This window comes from Spea bombifrons, chromosome 3 (assembly GCF_027358695.1).
Source record: "Spea bombifrons isolate aSpeBom1 chromosome 3, aSpeBom1.2.pri, whole genome shotgun sequence".
Classification (NCBI taxonomy): domain Eukaryota; kingdom Metazoa; phylum Chordata; class Amphibia; order Anura; family Pelobatidae; genus Spea; species Spea bombifrons.
Window position 1 is genome coordinate 70079155 of NC_071089.1, and position 21145 is coordinate 70100299.

A 21145-nucleotide genomic window follows, 5' to 3' on the forward strand; every position below is an offset into this window, starting at 1 on the left:
CTACTATCCTCCTTGAACTTTAGAGAAATTAGTTTAAAAATAATACATTTCATGACTGCAGAAATCACAATTATTAAAATATTTCATAAAAACAGCTTGCAGGTAATGCTATGGGCCTCCATGAGTTCTACAGCCAGTTTAGCTGAATGAGGCCCAGTCTCCGATGGAGCCCTAGGTGCCACACAGTTGAGAACTGATGTCCACCCTCCACAGCCCTAATAGAATACTGTTTGAAGGTAAGGGGGGGTAACAGAGGGACTTGGGAAAGAGACGGTAGAGTTTTTAACATGGATTGCACCTTGGGGCATTAACATTTGAATCTGTGACAGAGTGGACCTCTGGACACAAAAATATAAAAAGCTGACCCTTGACCATGTGGTCAGGATGAATTTAATATGTCCTACACCCAACCAGCCTCGCTGAAAATATTCTCACGAACGAGCAGCTCACATTTCCCGCCACAGTTTCATTGAGCACTGAGCCTCTTTTCATACTTAAATTGTGGAAACATAGAATTTGACTGCAGATGGCAACCACTTGACCTGTCTAGTCTGCCCATATTCCTGATGTAAAAACCTCAAACCTTAAGCAGTCCTTGGCCTTGTATTATGTTCAGGAGAGCTAGATGCTTATCCATAGCATGCTTACATTCCTTCTACCTCTACCATCCCTGCTGACAACCTGTTCCACCTATCTACTAGCTCACAAGGAGATAATATAAAGTAGGCTAATTTTACTTTTACTTACACATACATATATCATCTCTCTTTTCCCTGTGATTTGCCATAAACATATAGTTTATATGTGATTTGCCATAAACATAGTGATAACCTAATTTAAATCTAAACTGGATCAGTTTTAAACCTGATTAAGATTTCTATATTGAGCAGATTAAAATTCCATAAAAGAAGGTTCCTGTTGTCCATAGTTTACACTTGTGATGAAATGGTCATACATTTTGTTTACATTCCAAGTATACATTTGCTTATGGTAGATACTAATCTCATTATAGCACTGTGCACTGTTGTGTTTCATTAATTTAACTGTATCAGTGGTAAACGAGTTACTGTCTCTTTAAATATTGTTTACATATGAAATACAAGCTATTAAACATATATACAAACACTAGACCAAATAGTGTCATTTATGTTCTCTGCCTTGGGTGAGAGACAGGTCATGTATGGTCAAATCCTCGCCAAATGGGTGAGAGATACTATTGAATGGAAACCACAGACCACTGGACACAAGTCAGGGTGAAGAATTAGACACTTCTCTGACTTTAAGACATTCCAAAGTCCTCTGGATGAATGAAGAAACATTCTGTCGCTGTGTTATGTCCCGTTTAACTGCATTATTCCATCAGATAATGTAAGCTATAGCAAACTTTATGGTTTCTATTAAAATATTTTTTATGTGTTATCTAAGGATCCATATTGTACCAAAACTAAAATCATGAAAGCATTACACACCTAGTTCAAAACTCATGGCACGTCTCAATAGTTATTTCATTTTTATGTAATAAATTGATTCTGTTAAGGTTATTTAAAAAAAAATTGCCAATATGTTTTTATCTTTTATTTCTACACAAATTATAGCAAAGAGAGGTTAACATTTGATGACTGACTCTCCTTGAAAGGGTATCGTTGGATTATATTAAAGGTAACTCATGAGTAAAGATACATATGGTGTGGTGATCTATTATCAGAGCACATATTGATATTATCATTATAATACGGCTTTATAGCCTGGTTTCTGGTCTTTCTGATCACCATGAAAAAATGTTAACAAGCTGAAATCCAAGATAATAAAAAAGAGAGACTTCAAATCTTGATCTTTAAATCCCCCACCAATATACCAATGTAACTGAAATATTTTAGTTATGTATCTGCCACCATGAAGCCAGGGTTCCAAGAGCAGCAAGTAAAGTTGAGGTCCCCAAGGGCCTAAGCGTGGCACTGGTTAGGCCTTATTAATGTTTTATGCTGTGGATTACTTACTAAAACCAACTTTAAAAAATGAAATACCCAAAAGCACTACTAATATAAACAGCTGGAAGGAGTGCTGACAATGACCCTAACTGGCTTTTTCCTGATTTAGTATACATTTTAATTTAGAGTGCACGGGACATCATGTAGGAAGCTGGGTACATAAGCCTGCACCTTTATTGAGTGATAGTTTGAAATGTATACATATGTAGGTCTTAACCACAAGACTGAGCTTTATGTTTATATACCAGAAACAAAGCAGACCTGGAAGCTAGTTACATTATCCAGTGTTCTAAAACTCAGTGGTAGAGACAAGAAAGAAAATATAATCCAATTTGACCTTTCAAGAACTTCTGCTAATTCCAGAAGAGCATAGGTCATTACGTACTCATATAAGGTACTTTGGCTATTAGCTCTAAAAAGGATGGTGCATTGACAACAATAGAATATAGCTTTGAACTGCTTTTGGGATAAAGAACTGGGTCAGGGTCCTTTCAGAAGTCTTTGAAAACCTGTGGATATAATATGCAGTTTGTGAAGGGGTTAAAGGACTAAAATAATGTTTCAGTGTTAAGGGTAAGGTGAGTAGACCGTCCTACTCATGAAATCAGATGCTCTGCGTGTGCAAAGCACACAAAAGCTGGTGCACAAATACAGTACACATTACTTACCAGTAGATGTCACTATTGAGACGCACTAAATCAGTATGTAGCAATTTTTGTGCAATCACAAGCGAACAAACCAAAATATTCACATTTTGTGAGTAATATTCTATGTTCTGTAATGTATCTTCATACATTATATTAATAAATATATAAAATGCTTACAAATTGAGGGGTGCTAATAACATTATTTTTCTATTGATATTTCAAAGACAGGTTGTCATTTTAATATTGGTGCTATTTTCTACTTTTTAAGTAATTAATTACTTGATACTTCTGTAAGGCACAAGTCGTTTAACAAAATGTACGTGCCATGGTTCTGTGTTGGAATGTGAATCTTTAACCTTTGGTGTTCCACTACCTGCTTTAGCCTCTTGTCTGTGATAGTAACACTGTTGACCTCTTGCTAGTGTCTTTATGATGCTTGTTACATTAGCTGCTTTGTTATTTTATCCAACCCACAGAGCCTCAGGTCTGAGTCAGTTTTTTAACCTTACATTGTCTAAATTCTATGGGACTGTTTAATGTGGAGGGCTGTATCTATTCTGAAACAATTCTTAGACTACTTAAAGAAAAGTTCCAAACAGCTTTTTGATATTTCAAGCTTTCTTCTAAAATGTTTAAACTTCAGTGGTAACCAACTGCATAATATTCACCTTTTAGAAGTTTGTTTATATTTTAGAAGTATTTTAGTGTGACACCTTTGGGAGGGCAATCCTTCTTTTTAACCCACAACCCACTCCCTGATGTTTGAAGCCAGTTTTACACAGCCCCAAAAGTCACACTAGTGTGCATAGAAAATATGTTTCTACATTCGATTTCATAAATAAAATAGGTAACAAAGTCACATAACAAATCTTCTAACACAAGTGTTCTATTTGGCCATTTACAATGTTGGGTGGTATATTTACTGGTAAAGCCATCATACACCTCTATATATCTATATTATATATTGTAGAAATACATATAACGGGTGCCATTTATAGCAGCACCTCTATTATTGACAGTTTATATGCCATCACTTGTATGTTCTATCACCCCCATATATTAAGATAGAAATAAACGCTATGACTTCTTGACCTAGAAATCTATGTTAACATAGGTTCAGTGTAGCTACCCTGAGGTTAAGTCACACTATGCCAGGCATTGTATTGTGCTCACACACTGGCACACATTACCCCAGAGATAAGTTTTTACTTAATTGAAAGTAAAATAGACTTTAAGTATATGTGGATCTAAATGCTTTACTGATGAATCTAGGGATCTGTTTGGTTTGCTGCTCAAGTCTTCTCCTGGTCTGGGTTTCTTCTCATGCCTTCTCTCTTGGCCCCTTGTACCCAGCCCGACTGGGGCTGAAAGTGTCAGAGGTAACAGCCTGGGCACTGTGTGTACACATGGAGAGGTGCAAATGGACACACTCCAGACACGTGCTGGGGGCAGATGGTCCAAGGAGATGATGATCTGCCCCCACGTTTGGTCCTTTTGCTGAAAGACTACATTCTTTAAGTCTCTATTTCTAAATTGCAGAACCAGAAAGGTCATCACTGTGCATTTGTAGATTTCACTGTGATATCTGTAAGTATCTCATGTTCTAATTGAAATTAAATAATTCGATCTATCAAATGAAATTAACAAGACAGAGCAGCCCTGCAGATGTAACATAATAAAGTAATTGTCTATCACATTGTCTGTGTTGTTACATTTAATTTACTCTATTATTTGTAATACCTGCTACCTGTGAAAAATCACACGTGCAAATCCAATGAAACCTGCTCTTAAATTCACAAAAGTAGACAATTGTGTTTTTTGAAAGAAAATTCTTTACAGACATTCCAAATAAAATGAAGTTCTAAAGGATGTAATCCATTACTTCTAAACTCTTCTCATTGAGAAAAAAAGAGCCTTACTTGTTACTTTTGTGTATTCTTAAATCTTACTGATTTATCTCCTTATTAGAAAGTAGACGATTATGCATTTTATGTTTAACTATGTTTGTTTACACAGTGAATGCATTGCATTTTTTGATGCATTGCTACTATGAATGTACTGGGTTGGACACATTAAGATTTGTTTAAGAAATCCCAGAAACAGTCAAGATTGTAAGCTTGTGAGCAGCGCTCTTTCCACCTAATGTATCGGTTTGTCTGTCTGTCAGTTCTCGACTTGTCAATTCATACCCCTTGAATTTATGTATTGTATTAAGCGCTGCATAAATTGTTGGCGCTATGATGCACATCTAAATGTTGGGTAGCATATTGTGAAGTAATGTTACACAAATTATTTTGTAAATAGTACCCTGGGTAGCTAATAATCGTATATGCTGGCATTCTTTATGCGTAAGACTATAGACTGTGCCATCCCTAATCATCTTTGTGTCCATATTAGTTGTGAGGCCTATTTCAAGACGCATATAAGAAAGACTGATGTTTGGATTACAAAGTCAAATAACTGGGCAAGACAATATGGGCTGAAGCCCGAGGTATTTGGCTTTTCAGCACTGGTAAAGAAAAGGAGCCATTGATTGTAAGTAAGTGTATGTAGGCCCTTCCTTCCTTAGGCAGTGCCAGATCTTCTTGGTTCCTTCTTGTGACCACCAAAGTCTTCACGGGAATGTTACTAAAAACACCGACCTTGCTTAAAACCACAGCGTGCAATGTAATATGTTTTCTCAGATGTCTACACATTACTACTTAGCTTATTAAATATTTTACCTGAGTAACGGGGAGCAAGTTGGGCATTTGTTGAATAATTCAGTACTGGTTGATATTTATGGAACAAAATGATATATAATATTAACAAAGTTATCTTGCTACATTTTAATGTAAGGAAGTTTTACTTGTAACGTAGGGAATTTTTACTTAACTGATAGGGTTGTAGATTAGTGGAACAGCCTCCCAGTGGTGGTAGGAGATAATACAGTAAGGGGATTTAAACATTCATGGGATAAGCATACAGTTATCCTAAAGACCAAGTACTAATTAAAGTCTGACTCTTTTCATCAAAATGTGCAGACTAGATGGTTCTTATCTGCCATCCAATGTTCTATGTTTCTTTATTACGAAATTGTTTATTGAGCATGTACTGTATATTAAATTCAATGTACTATGTTGTGAAGCACGACATACCTTCAATTCCACCTACGTACTGTTTATTTCATACTGTATAATAAAAATACTTTATGGTGGTGAATGTGTGCACAATGCTAGCGCATGCAGCTAAGGCACGCTCAAAATAAAGGCAATCCATATTTAAAAGCAATTCATGTTTCTTTCTTTTTTTTTAACTAACAAAGCCAAGTGACTCGAAGTAATTCTGCAAAGCACAGGGCAGTCAGGGTGGTGCCATATAATGAATTAGAATTAGGTAAAACATTAATGTGATTGTTCCTTTGATATGGAGTAGGATGATGCCTAGTTGTCTCCATCAATCAAATCAGTCCGATCCAGCCCTGAGGGCAGTCCAGAACGGAAATGAGAGGCAAATTTCACAAGGGAACCAACAACCCCAGACGTATGTTTCGACCTTGATTGGCCTCGTCAGTAGGGTCTAGGAACAAGAGAGCAAGGAGGTCGACGTCTGGACTAACCTGTTCACTTGGGATGGGCCCCAAGAGATCTCCGAAGGGTTAAATATCATACAAAACAAATTTGAGGGGCGCAACCAAGAACGGACAGCCTGTTCATAGCCTGCTTTGCGGTGCATCCCCGCTTGATACTGACAAGGCCAATAAAGGCCGAAGGTTTGTCTGGGGCTGTTAGTTCCCTCATGCAGAGTAAATTTGCCTCACATTTTGGTTCAGGACTGCCTTAGATACGTAATTCTTATGTAATGACACAAGTGAGCTAAAACTTCTGATGCTTCCAAATTGGGGCGCATTGTAGGACAAGCGTGTTACATTTCTGGAAAACTGCTTTTAGTAATCTTCCTATTAATTATTGAGTGTCTCAATACCAATATGTAATATACAGAGTTTCAAAGCAGAGGGCAAACTAACGTGGAATTTATATTTTCTTCCTTACATTAATAAAAACTCTTTCAACAGATCTATGAAGAAAAAAAGAATGTCAGCATTTTATTACAAATATAATACATTGTGTGAAAAAATACAAATGAAATAAATTAGAACATATATGTATATTTAGGGTAGAAAGTGCTTGGAAGATGTTGGGATAGCTACATGCTTTGCTTCATAAACATACTGTCCAGAATGGGGATAACGTCACAAAAATATAGTGATAAATATCTAATTACATTAAAACGCGTGTAAAAAAAAAAGGAAAACAAATGGCCCTACTGTAATAACTGTGAGAATATGCTCGATTGAACCACGTCTTCTTGAAATTCGCATGAAGTCTGAATATATTGAAGTACAATGGACTCTACGATTATTATCTGTTGTTGAAAGCTGGTAACTATATTATAAATTGTTCCATTTATTTGTTACCACTATCAACCCATATTATCTGTTTAGCATTTTATTGAAAGTGTTAGAGCACCAGAATATATACGCCCCATGGTATAATTTGGAACGTTTAAAACTTTCCCAAATAAGACCTTGTGGGGTTTCAATTGATCTCAGTAGTCAAACCAAATAAAGCAAATATTTTTTAATCAGTTCCTAGAGAGCAATGAATGAAGTTTGATTTCCTTCATGAGATTGGAGTCCTGTTAAGGGGTCTCAAACCATTAGCACATTCGAGAAGCCTAATTCCAAAGTCTTTCATTCTCTCTTGATTTAATTATCATCGCTATTGTCTTCTTCTTCTGAGCTGCTGCTGTCCGTTTCCTGATATAATGAAATTGTTGCCTGGACTGGAAAGTTTCTGAGCAGATATTCTGCTTCCTGATACAAGAAATCATAACACCGTGACCTGGGCCAAAATAATCTGAAAGCAACAGAAATCGATTTTTAGTAAATCAGTGTTGGTATTTCAAAAGTATTGTAACATAAATACAATGTAAAACAAGTGAAAATGCCTAGTAAGGTATTAGATATGAATGATAGAAAATATGCAATGAAACTATAAATCTCTTTACTAACAGTGTATTTAACTTTGTAGAATTGTTTTGTATCCACCTCTATAGTAAAATGATTTTTAACACTTCACATTCACAAACCCCATGCCCCAGGACCCGGGGCAATAGGAAGTCATGGCTCTGGGATATTATACAGAGGTCCTTGGCACCCTTTTTGTCTAGCTCCTAAAATCAAGTTGTGTCCTAAATAGGTTTGGCTAACTTCTAAAGACTGTACACATTTGTCAACTCTCATCAGCCACTTTTTCCACTCCTGTGACCATTATGCATTACCACTTTTAAAACAGATTGCAAGCTTGCAAGAAGGCCCTCATCTCCTTACCAGTATGTCTTAACGTATATAGCTAGCTGTCTGGTCTGCCAGCCTATTTAGGAAGGTGTAAAGAGCAAGAGAAAAACTAAATTCATTGTTAAAAAGCACAATTTCAATATAGCTGTGGCTTATTTAGATTGTATGTTTGTACTTACTTAACAGGGTGTTGAAAGGCTGGGAGCTTCTCTTTGTGATTGATGTGCCATTGGTCTCCATCGCATGTCTACAGATAACACACATACAATGTTATATAGGTATATCTTAGACTTCACAGCAGTTATTTTACAAAATAAACAGAACATAGATCTGTGTATGTAATAAAGTTTGTTCAGAAATGTTGGAAACCAGAGGCTGACTTTGAAAGAGGGGCAGTTAAAGGTGTATATATATATATATATATATATATATATATATAGATATCTATATATATATATCTATCTATATATATATATATATATAGATAGATATATATATATAGATATCTATCTATCTATCTATCTATATATATATATATATATATATATATAGATAGATATCTATATATATATATCTATATATATATATAGATATCTATCTATATAAATATATCTATATATATATATACACTGTGCTTATATATTGTATAAAAAGGAGTTTATCATTTATCAGCCTGATTATGTCATTTGTCAATGCATTGAACAGAATAGCATGCTATGCCTACATTATCCTCAAATACAATAACATATAATTACCCATAATTTTAGCCAATAAATACATTGCAGCAATATAAATTGTGTTATTAAAAATAATGTTTTTAGATAAACCTAAGATGCATGTATCTTTCCATTAGTCAATTAATGTCAATTGCCACTTGACCTAGGTGAGAATGACACAGGTCAATTCAAAAGCTTGTGGAGTGAAGTTACCTTTTGCAGGCTGAGAGATGGATTGTGTTCCTGCACCTGTGTCTTTGGTGCAACATCCCATGGTCTCCATAAAGTGCCACATCTGGAATACAGCAACAATATAACAAGGTCAAGATCACACCAGAGAAATACAAATACATAACAATATATTTTTTGCATCCCAGTGTAATCTATAATTGTTGAAAAAGAACAGAAGAGATTTATTTGCCATTCTAATGTTCAGCAAAGTTCATTTAGTTTCCCTACCTTGCTGGGTCAGCACCCTGTCTGCTCTTGGTTGGTCCACTTTTAGAGCTTCTTGGATTGTCCATCTCTCTAATTTGTGTCCTCAGGGTCCCCTTGGTATGTCTGTCTCCTTTGCAAGAGCTGATTCTGCTGGGTCTGCCCTGCATCTTCTGATTTTTATCTGGACTCCTTGCTGTTGGAATGAAGGTCTATTCCCCTCCCTCCTGGCCGGAGAGTGACACTCAGAGGTGACAGTGTGTACACATGGCCATGTGTGAATGGACACACCCCGGAGAGATGGGACACGTGCTGGGGCAGATGGTGCAGAAGGTCCTGGGATCTCTTCTCCTGCTGGGACCTCTGCTGAAAGCCTGCTGCCAGGCGCTATGAACATAAAGTATTCATATTTCACAGCATTTTATTGCAAAGTATATTGTGTTTTCAATATGCGTTGCATAGCAAACTTCTAAGCATTTAAACGATTTCATAGATTAGTTAGATAGATGTACAATTATAGATACAAGATAGATAGACAGATTTACAAATATAGATACATTATATTTTTAGAAATATATAAATAAATAAATAGGAATAGATATAGATAGGTAGGTAGAAAGATTGTTTTACATTGATCAGTACTTAATTTTTAGCTTAATTCATGTATAGATGTATGATAGACACACTTACAATTATAAAAAAAAAAACTAAATGATAGACTAAATTAGAATTATAGCTATTTTATAGATAGGTTTTCAATGATGGATGGATGGATAGATAGATGTACAACTATAGATATATGATAGATAGATAGATAGATAGATAGATAGATAGATAGATAGATAGATAGACACATTAGATAGATTTACACTTATAGATACATAAAACATAAGTAATAATTAGATTTACAATTATAGACACATAATTGATAGATTAGAAACAAAGATTACAAAAAACAGATAAGAAAAAGACATTAGCTAGAGGATAGATTTACAATTACAGATACAAGCACACCTGCTGACAGTGAGTCCATTCTACACTTAGATACTGTATATGTATCTGTTTACACATAATAGAGTAGCATATCTAATATATTGAACATACATTGTGTGCACAATTTTAATGGGAGATGTGGCTTGATACCATAATTTGCCATTATAGGCTGACTGGCTGGCACTTGTGAGGTAAGGTGTGAGAATGTGTATGTGTGTGTGTGAGAAAGGACGTGTAAGTGTGCGTGAGCATGGATGTGTATGTGTGAGCATTGGTGTGTGTGTGTACGTGTGTATGAAAATGTATATGTTGGTGCGTGAACATTGATGTATGTGTTTGTGTGTGTGCATGAATGTGTATGTATGAGCTTGGATGTGTATGTGTGTGAGAGGGAGTGTGTATTAATTTGAGCCTGTTGGTTGTAAGTGTGTGTTAGTGAGTATGTGTGTGCATGTTCGTGTGAGTGTGTAAGTCTGTACAAATGTGAGAGTGTTTGTAAAAGTATGTGCCAGTGCTTATGTGAGTTACCTGGGTGGGCAAGGGGCTTATTGGGCATGTAGAAAATGTTTCTTTTAAAGCTGGCAAAGTTTTAGACAACCATCATTGTTTTTATCATACTGCATAGTACTGTACCACAAGAATGTGGCCACCAATCCTAATTCAATACTATATTGTACTCCATGAGTCAGGGGAGGTGACTGACTACACAAAGATGGTTTGAGAGGTAGTGGTTATTACTGGCTACTACTTCTGCTGCATCCCATAAAATTGCACGATATATTATAAATATTATATAGAGATATTTGAGGTGTTGGTGGATGCTAATTTCTATTTGCAGCAAAGGGTTAACTATCAAAGGTTATACTATGGCCACCACCACTCATAGTAAGCCTTGCGATTACCACAGAAGTGGTAAGTATTTTGGGTACACTGCCTGATGCCGTAGGCCTGGGGTCTAGTAAGATTTGTGTACCAGATTGCAAAGGTACTCAATCTGGTGGAAGGAACCAGGGTATGACATCATTATTTTAGAAACATATTTTTTTTAGAAACCTATTTAATTGCACTCATGACCATTGGCTGGACCAGGCCTCAGTGGCAGATGTTCCCCCTGCATTCATTTATATAATCTCACTTTCTACCATATTGTATGATTGCATGTATATAACACTAACAATTTCAGTGCACAGCGACAGTCTATAGCTGATAATGTTGTAATAATAATTCTGGTCTTTGCATGCACAAGTCAAATTTATATTTACGATCTTTTTACTGGTAAATATGTTGGGTTTTTTAATTAATATATGAGTGTTGACTGGGTATAAGCTTGGATTTTAGCAAAGTGTGTTTTATACAATCATGGATATCAATGTATGCCTTGAATTGCGTCTTTGGGGGAAAAAAATCAGTTGGCTATCTTCCAGGAGTGGTCTTTAATTATGGAGTGCGAGCAGAGAGTCAGCATGGTGCATATTAGAACATAACCAAAAAATGCAGGGAACTTGCTGAAGTTTGGGCATTTCGACTTATTTATGTATTATGAAAGACCAACCACAGAGTGATTCTCCTGCAAGTTGGGCTTGCCCTAGTAAGATTTAAAATACATTACGCAGGGCCAGCTCAAGCCTACTTGCTAGAGAATCACACTATGGTTGGTTCTTCACAATGCATCGTGAAGTTGGTCAGTTGCAGTGTTCAATTTACCTGCATACTCACACTTAAATAAACAAAACAAAATAAGAAATTGAATATTTGTTATAATAGTGTTGAATAGCAGATGTTTCATCAACATGATACAAAGCGTTTGTATTGGAACTCAAATTACATTCTGATACCTTTGGAACAGGTTTCACTTCTAAATCATAAAAACCTATGATTTGATAAAGGAAAGTAGGGAATTGGTTATATATATATATATATATATATATATATATATATATATATATATATAGGAAACAACCTTCTGGTAACAAAATAACAAAAAATGTATATGTATATATATATATATATATATATATATATAGTTAAAGTATATATCAAATATAACAATATCCTCTAATATGCCAAGATCCAAACTCAACTATGTATTTTTTATTCTTTGTTCACAATTGATAATTGTGATAACAATTGCGATGTTAAACGGTCAGAGTATGTTCATTATTTCATTCTTATTTCAGTACAAGTCCTGTAAATGTCCTTTTCTTTCTAACCTGTCAATATTCATGGGAACCCTTACTGCAAGTGTTGCATTTGCTGTCTTTGTGGTTACATTTTGCTGCTTGTCAAGTGTTGGTGTGAAATTTGTTGGGAACCATAATGAAGTGAATTAAGGACATTACAGTGCATTGGCCAGATTCGGTAAACATTCACACTCTGCGCTGATCCTTATGCAAGCAGTTAAATCTCAGTGCAGCTCATGGGCAGGTTTGTAAGTGTTAATTCAAATAACACAGCTTAATCTGTTCTTGCTAATGGTCTGCAGAGGTGCCTAACAGAAGGGTGTTAACAACACCTCAAAGCCTGAGAATAAACCGCTCAAGATTCCAGCTGTAATGCTCGGAAAAATGTATATAGATAAGCAAACATGCTCAAGAACATTCATGAAATATTACATTTAATGTAAAGCATTTTGGAAGTCCAACATCTGATCGCATTTTTATTGCATGTTTGCACGTCTGCCTTATATTATTTTTTATTATTATATAATTATTTATTATTATTTATTTTTTAATCTTTCTTATGTATCCTTTTTTTCTGCATCTAATAATTAGCATTAGATGGACTTCGTATGACTAGACACTTAGGAAGAAGATGAGTTGGGATGATTTTTTTCAAGACAAAGAGATGTCTAACTCAATAATTGTATCAGGGATAACCCGTTAAACATTAAATCATTAAAAAAAGGGAGAAAAAAGAAAAGAGAAAACTAAAACTAAATAAAATGTAACCTTTAATCAATCCAGATTAAAATCTCATTATCCATAATCCATCCATAACATTTAAAATGATAATAAACACAACATAACGTAATGGATCTGATATGCGATACTGTAAACAGAGAAGAATCGAATGCTCCTATGAGCAGTCTGTTGTGGACGGCCTTATCTATCAGCACACAAAAAAAGGCTGCCATATATAAAACTAGTAAATATCACAGAGCATAAAAGATCAGACGGGTTACAAGAACGCCTAACACGTGTTTCACGAAGCCACTTGGAACATAGAAGCATTCTACACGTAATCTTCTATATACATAAATGTAATGTGATGTACTTCTCTATTCTATTAGTCCGGGGTAGCTAAGGGCATAATGTGTGCATTTTAATTTTGCTTTTTAATCATTAAGTGACATATGGCAATATAGCCTAAATCGTTACTATGTGCAACTAGCCACATGAACATTCATATTGTGTTCATACTGATTTTGAGTCTTATGGAGAGGATTAAGGGTAATGAGATATTAATATTGATTGATTAAACATTACTCTTTATTTATGTTTTGGTTTCCTTTTCCTTTCTGTTCCCCTTTGTTAATGAGGATGATTTTTACATCTCATTCTGAGGTTTTCACATGGCCTTATTCTGCCTTCTTGCTCACTGGAGTCCAACATTAACTAAGGTCTCGGATATCAAGGTTATGTACCTTCACTGTGACCTATGGTAGCCTGTCCTTAAAAACAAACCGGATGTTGATATGGCATGACCCGGGAATTCGCCTGGATCAACTGATATTCCCTTTAACTATGGATGCTTGTAGAAAATGAATACCTTGTATTTAAATCATTGGTTGGATACATTGGTTGGATACTGATTTCTTCCCTTAGAGGAAATCTAGTCACATTAAATTAGAGGTTAAATCATAAATTAAACATTGCTTTGTCGGTTTAGAAACTGAATAGCTATAAGCCACACAATGTATACATTTTATGTATATATTCCATAACGCCAGCATTATTTACTCACATGTTCTCTTTAAACTTAATTATGAGATAATGCTGTGAATTCTTGAGCTCATTCTGCCCAATAAACAGACCCATTTCTCACCTTTGCATTCCTCTAGTCTCCAGAACAGCAGGAGTAATGCTTTGTGCAAACAAGTATTTACTGTCATCGTGGATTAGCACTGTGTATTCTCAAGACTTAATTAAGAGCAAACATAAACACAAAGAGAAACACGATATAATAAGTACATATATTAAAAGACATTAAATATCTCCATTAGGGACAGGATTTTAACATATTTAATGTGATTCAAACAAGAGTAAAGTATAATGTGTAGTTTCCATCAATGGAATGGACATGGTTTGAGAAAATTTAGCATAGGAAAAGGTAAGGTACAGATTTCTTACAGGCAATATAAAGCTCTGCACAGGGTAGACATTTCCAGTGGAATCAGCCAAATAGCTAATGATGTAAGTAAATTAGAAGAATTAGAGTGTAGCAGCTGCAGTTTAATGTTGATAATTGTGAAATAATGCACTTGGGATGCAAAGATTCAAAGGCCAAATATAGCATTGAGGATACTGTGCTGCCAATTACAACTGAAGAAAGGGACTCGATATTATTTCTGACGACTTTAAGGTAAGCAGGCAACACAACAAAGCGTTGCATTAGCAGCAGAAAGAAGGAGGTGATTATTTACAGATTTCTGGTCAAACCTCAGCAAGTGCATTGTGCAAAATTCTTGAGACCCCATCTCCAGAAGCATACTCAAATTTTAAAGAGTGAAGGGCTACTAAAATTGTGAATTGCAGGACAAAAATGATCAGGATATACCAAGGGATTTAAATATGTATAGATTGAAGAAGAGGAGAGGGTGGTGATAGAATCATATAAGTACATAAAAGTACAAAGTACAGCTGGGACTTGTATTTTAAAGGAGGAAAAATGTTAGGACAAGAGGTCAAAGTTTAAAGCTATAGGGTCAGAGAAATAGATGCAATGTAAGGAGGGGTTTTTATTACAGAGAGAGAGTGGTAGATAGGTTGAACAGCCTCACAGCAAAAGTGGTAGATGTTAATACAATTGGGAGAAATTAAACATACATGACATATGGCATATGGGTGTCCTGGTCATAAGAAAGGACCATGAGAAATTTGAAATAATTTGGTCTCCCTGGATGAGTCGGTTTCCAGTGTCTTGAGTGGGACGGATCGGGCTCTGTGCGTTCTAATGAGTGCCTTTAGGACATACCCCCTTTTCAAACATATGTGTTTTCACACACTTTAGATAATTTAAAACTTTCTATGTTTCTAAGTACAAAATATCTGAATGGTGAATGTATTACTAATATAAAGGATAAATCCAGCCATGTCTTGTAGATGTCTGCATAAGTAATGTTATTTCACTAGAAGGAAGTATTTATTGAACTATTGTAACAAATGTATGTATGTATCTTATCTTTTTAAAAAAGGACAATCTAGTAATATACTTTAAAAAAGAAAAAAAACCATGTACAGTTGAAGGTTTGACAGCAGGAATAATTGGCAGACTTGTCAAACTGTAACACAGACAACATATACAAATTAAAATTATCCTATGAGGTACGCCTGATGATTGGATTATTCTGATGATGTCACGGTTATTTCTAGACCTTCCACACACACATTCTCTAACAGAACTCTTTTCTTGAATTAATTACAAACATTCATCAGAGTGTGATTAAAACTACTAACTTCTTTTTTTGGAAGCCTGAGGCTTCAAAGACTGGGATACATTGCAACCTCGTGGCTTCATGCTATCCCAGCCTTAAGGCCAGAGGACCAAGCTTTCCCCCTCTCACAGGTACGCACTTGATCTCAAGAAGCGACAACCACAATGTTAGCAACCGCTAACTTTTTTTTTTGAAGTCCCAAGGTAGATACCAGGTCCCTTTCTTCATTTTCTTCGGGGGTCTCACTCCCACAAGGTCTGCAGGAGGGCTGGATCTTCTTGGTCCCTCTCCGCAAGGGTTGTGACCACTGAGACAGTCGCAAAAGAGCTACCTAACTATCCTCCTCACCAGAAAAGCCAGACCTTTTAGGGGACCTGGCTACACCTTGGCTTTTCAGTGTTTCAAAAAAACATATACCCTGTCGTTTGTCGTTTGTATTTAAAAAAAATTCAAAAAGTGTAAAAAACATACATGCTCTGTGCAAGAAACAGTGCAATCATGTGAAAAAAATATATATACAAAAGTGCTCCCCATGGAAACCCAGCTCTTAGGCTGGTGTGAAATTGACCTTGTATACACCGCACACCGAGACCAAAGGCTGGAGCTAGTGCTGAGGTGCAAAAAGTGCATACCAGCATGTGACACAAAAAAGGTGAAGTTCGCCTAACCCCACACCGTCACCATTGTGCACAGCGCCCAGTCCTGGACCAGAGACTGGGGACAAATTACAACCTCGGGGCTTCATGCTATCCCAGGCCTAAGCCCAGAGGACCAAGTTTTCCCTCTCTCACAGGTACTCACTTGATCTTAGCCAAAAGGCTTGCATCTGCACTCCACAACTGTTTTTGTGCTGCATGGCACTTATTCAGTGTTTGTAAAGCATTTGTTGATAGGCCTATGTGCTGAATTATTTATGGTGAATTGCTGTAGATTCTGTGCTTGTAACTGGATATGGCCATCATTCACACTGTGATAACTATTAAATGTGGGATACATCCATAATTGAATCGGGAAGTAAAACCTCTCAGTTGTGTTGTTATTTTTAATTTGTGTTATGTTTTGCATTCATTTCCCATGGTTCCTCATTTGGAATCCTACAGTTTGCATTGTTTAGGAGATGCTGCGGGTGTCTCTATCGCTAGAGATTGTACAGGTGGTTTATAACGAGGCATTGTTTTCCTGTAAAGCTATTATAACAAATATCTTAGATAAAGGCATGTATTTAAAACACTGTATTTCAACAACAAATAAAAAGACACAAAAAAACACTAAAGGTGAAAAAATTGATATATTAGAGTTGTGTTCACCAGCCATGGCGTGCAGACTGCTAGGGACCAAGATCTGGGTAAATAAAACCTCTAACCTTCTTACACATGAGGTCTTTGTTGGTTCCTATATGATTTTGTGGAAACACTGGGACACAATGCCAGCAATTTTGATATTTTATGTAGTTGCTGGTGGGAAGGGATGAAAAGCTGCTGACAAGCGGACAGTGGCTTTATGAGGCTCCCAACTTAATTGTTTGTTAACACAAATAGCTAGTCAGCCAATCATATGGCAGCAACTCAATGCATTTAGGCACGTAGATGTGGTCAAGACAACTTGCTGAAGTTCAAACTGAGCATCAGAATGGGGATGAAAGGGGATTTGATTGATTTTGAACGTGGCATGGATGTTGCTGGTCTGAGTATTTCAGAATCTGCTGATCTACTGGGATTTTCACGCACAACCATGTCTAGGGTTTACAGAGAATGGTCTGAAATAGAGAAAATATCCAGCGAGCAGCAGTTGTGTGGATGAAAATGCTTTATTGATGTCAGAGGTCAGAGGAGAATGAGCAGACTAGTTAGAGATGACAGAAAGACAACAGTAACTAAAATAACCACTTGGTACAACCAAGGGATGCAGAATACCATCTCTGAACGCGCAACACGTCAAACATTGAAGCAAATGGGCTACAGCAGCAGAAGACCACACCCGGTGTCACCCTTCTCATCTAAGAACACGAAACTGGGGCTACAATTCGCACAGGCTCACCAAAATTGGACAATGGAAGACCGGAAGGACATTGCCTGGTCTGATGAGTCTCCATTCCAGCTGCGACATTCAGATGGCAGGGTCAGACTTTGGCGTAAACAACATGAACGCATGGATCCATCCTGCCTTGTATCAACAGTTTAGGCTGGTGATGTAATGGTGTGGGGGACATTTTTTTTGGCACACTTTAAGTCTGTTAGTACCAATTGAGCATTGTTTAAACGCGACAGACGGCCTGAGTATTGTTGCTGACCATGTCCATCCTTTTATGACCTTCTGATGGCTACTTCCAGCAGGATAATGCACCATCGCACAAAGCTCACATCATCTGAAACTGGTAGGAATCAACCGATTGCGCTAACTGTACCCAAGCCTCTGTGGTATCTATATACCACATGGGCTTGGTTGGAGGGTGTTGAGTAGTGAAGGGAGTGTTTTTGTATTAATAATATTTTGCATTAGTTAACTTAATGAATTATTTTTTATACTTATGCCCCAGATTGCTTCCCATGGGGGAAGTGGAGGTTTAACATGGGTAAGCATTTTTTATATTTTGAGGACCTTTTTCTTGATTACTACTTATGTTCTTACTGAAAATGTAATTAGTCCAATTAATATGTATATGATTAATATGTGCACTCCATGGTGAGTTATAAGTAAATAGTTCTGAAATGACTAAGCACTTTACAATTGATTCTCTATTTACATGCACTCAAGACACTTTATATTTATGCTACCATAATCCCTCCATATGCTCAGATTAGTCTTTTGAAAACCTCTGTTGTCTATATTATGAGATATATTATATGTTTTTATAACTTGATTGATTTTCTGTACAATAAAATTATTTATTTTTATAACAAACAAGGGCTTGTGTAGAACTCTATTTCATGTAAGGTATACAAGTTTATGGGAGTTTCCCTGATTTGAGGATGAGATCCTTATATACACCGTAGTATTCACAACATTATGTTATATATGGAAGGTGTGGTTGGATTCTTTTGTATTATGCTTCCCATAATAGTAGTTTAGTGGTGGTCTATTTCTTTAAAACCAATGTCTTTATTTGTCTTTTTTATGAGTTGAGGGTTTGTGAATATTGATTCGAGTGAACTTATGAATATATGTTTATATATATATATATATATATATATACATACATATATATAAGTTCAAGTAATTGAATATTGAATATCTTTAAGGATGGTTGGACTATATTCATTTTAGCACAATGTCTGTTTTTTGTGACAGAATTAACCAATCCCACAAGCTTTATAAATCCAACTTCCCCTTAGGCAAAACAAATATTGTGTCTTTCTTTAATCATGTCCAGCCCTGGGGTTTCTATTTCTTCTTCACCCATTTACCAAACCGATAGGGTCGACACAGTCCAAAAAAGTAATTTTCAGGATAAAAGCAGATCTATAATCATATTTTTGAAATGTTCTTTGCTTTACTAGAAGTAGAACATGCATAGGTTTAGCAGTATCAGTGTGTCTTTGGCAATGTCTTAATGCAAGACATGATGTAAATAAAGGCACTGGAAATTTGTGTATATTATGCATATACACAAATCTAAATATGCTGAAAACAGTGGAAATTGTGTTCTATCATGTATCTATCATGTTAATATGAAAGATAGAAAATTTTTGGAGTACAATCCAAAGTAAAGGTTATTTTTGTTTCTTTTTATCTAAATGAAATCACTCCTCTAATGAACATTTGTTCGTCGGGCAAAACTGTAATAAACTCATTGAGTCATGACTGTGAAGCAGTGACCTAAGCTATCCATTTCCTGTTATTACTGATAGTATTTAATTGAAAAGGTTTATACATGACACCTAGGCTTTTAATTGTTTTTCAGAATTCTCTAAATTGATCAAAGCTAGAAAAAGAATGAAACATTTCAGTTTTAATATAATTTATACTTTATTTTTTAAATTTTGTTAATACTCCTATCTACGTACTTTCATTATTAATCAAATATACAATTAAAAGGGTCGATCTGTAGTAGAGTTATTTTTGGCGTAATGCTGATCTGTTAGATATTTGCAAACATTATTGCACTTTATATGTTTTGTGCCAACAATGTGAGCAACAACGCAGCAATCGGTTTTAAAACGGCAATGTAACATTTGCATTATTAAATGAGTGAAGACTAACAGTACTCTTAGTTCTACCTCTGAATCAAGAGATTTACTTTTAGATGTTGCAGTCTTGTATAAATGCAGATTGTGATCATATTTATGTGAAAGGCGGTATTAAGATTATCGCCAGGATAAACTGGGACAGGAGCAGGTCTGGTCTGGCAATCTGACATACAGGGCATTTGCCCAGCGGTCCGAAGCCAGATGGCATGGGTCACTTACCTTTACTGCCGCTTATGTTGAAGACCTGGTCCCTAAGTGTGCTGCCACACACTGTAAGAGTGTAAGAGCGTAGCATTCTGCCGCCTGCTGGATACACATGGCCGCACGCTTTGCTCTTACACTCTCACAGTATGGGGCTACATGTAAAATATTGGTTGACCCTTGGCCTTAAAGTGCCAGGGCTAATTTAAATCCCCAGTGGAGTAGGAGCATTGCTCTTATACATTATAGGCCGTTACAATGTGAAAGTACTACTTGGCAAGTTCTAACTATACATAAGCTGAAGACATACTTTGCCTAATCACAGCTATCTAGTCCGCTACAATAAATATTCACCAGTGAGTTCTTGTTACTCCAGACACCCTGGTGGCTATATCTAGTATTACACAAGTAAATCACACAAAAAAGGAAAAACATGCTTATAGAAGTGTGATTCAATTAAGGAATGCCCCTTGCCAACAATTTCCCCTTTATTAACCCTCACTTAAAGGTGTAGGTATTTCCTGAGGGTTTACTCACTTAAGGGAGACTTTGCAGGAGACTTTTTTTTTCACTTTTCATTATGAAGGGCCAAAACTAGCAAGTTTCTACAGCATGAAGACAATGCATAATTAAATGTGTAAGGAGACATTGAATAAACCTTGATGATTTAAGTATACATTATAAAGGGCCAGCCAAGCTCATCCTGCAGCTCACTGGGGTTGGATCGTTTAATGCAATACTTTGCTGAGCAATCTTTTTTATTGGACCAACAAAGAAAAAAAATGCACATAGGTTTTGAGACCTCTTTGTCCAATGGCCCAAAAAACGGTATCTGGTTTCATGACCCCGCCTTCTTTTGAACAAATACGACTGTATCCATTTTCATATATAAGCTGCAACAAATTAAACATTACTCATTTTCAAATAGAAAGGGACAATATAAAAATAGCTAAGGTAATTATTTTGAAAATAAAAAAGTCAATCTGT

General features: G+C 36.0%; 1 protein-coding gene across 1 annotated transcript; it reads right to left on the bottom strand.

The window, feature by feature from the left end:
• Window positions 1–6700: 6700 nt before the first annotated feature.
• Window positions 6701–9272, bottom strand: LOC128483831 (protein ripply2.1-like). Its single transcript, XM_053460129.1, has 4 exons — window positions 9149–9272; window positions 8903–8984; window positions 8153–8220; window positions 6701–7533 (listed from the first exon to the last, which is right to left on the bottom strand). Exons 1-4 carry the CDS (start codon window positions 9211–9213, stop codon window positions 7383–7385), a joined length of 366 nt encoding a protein of 121 aa, XP_053316104.1. The 5' UTR covers window positions 9214–9272; the 3' UTR covers window positions 6701–7382.
• Between the last annotated feature and the right edge of the window lie 11873 nt (window positions 9273–21145).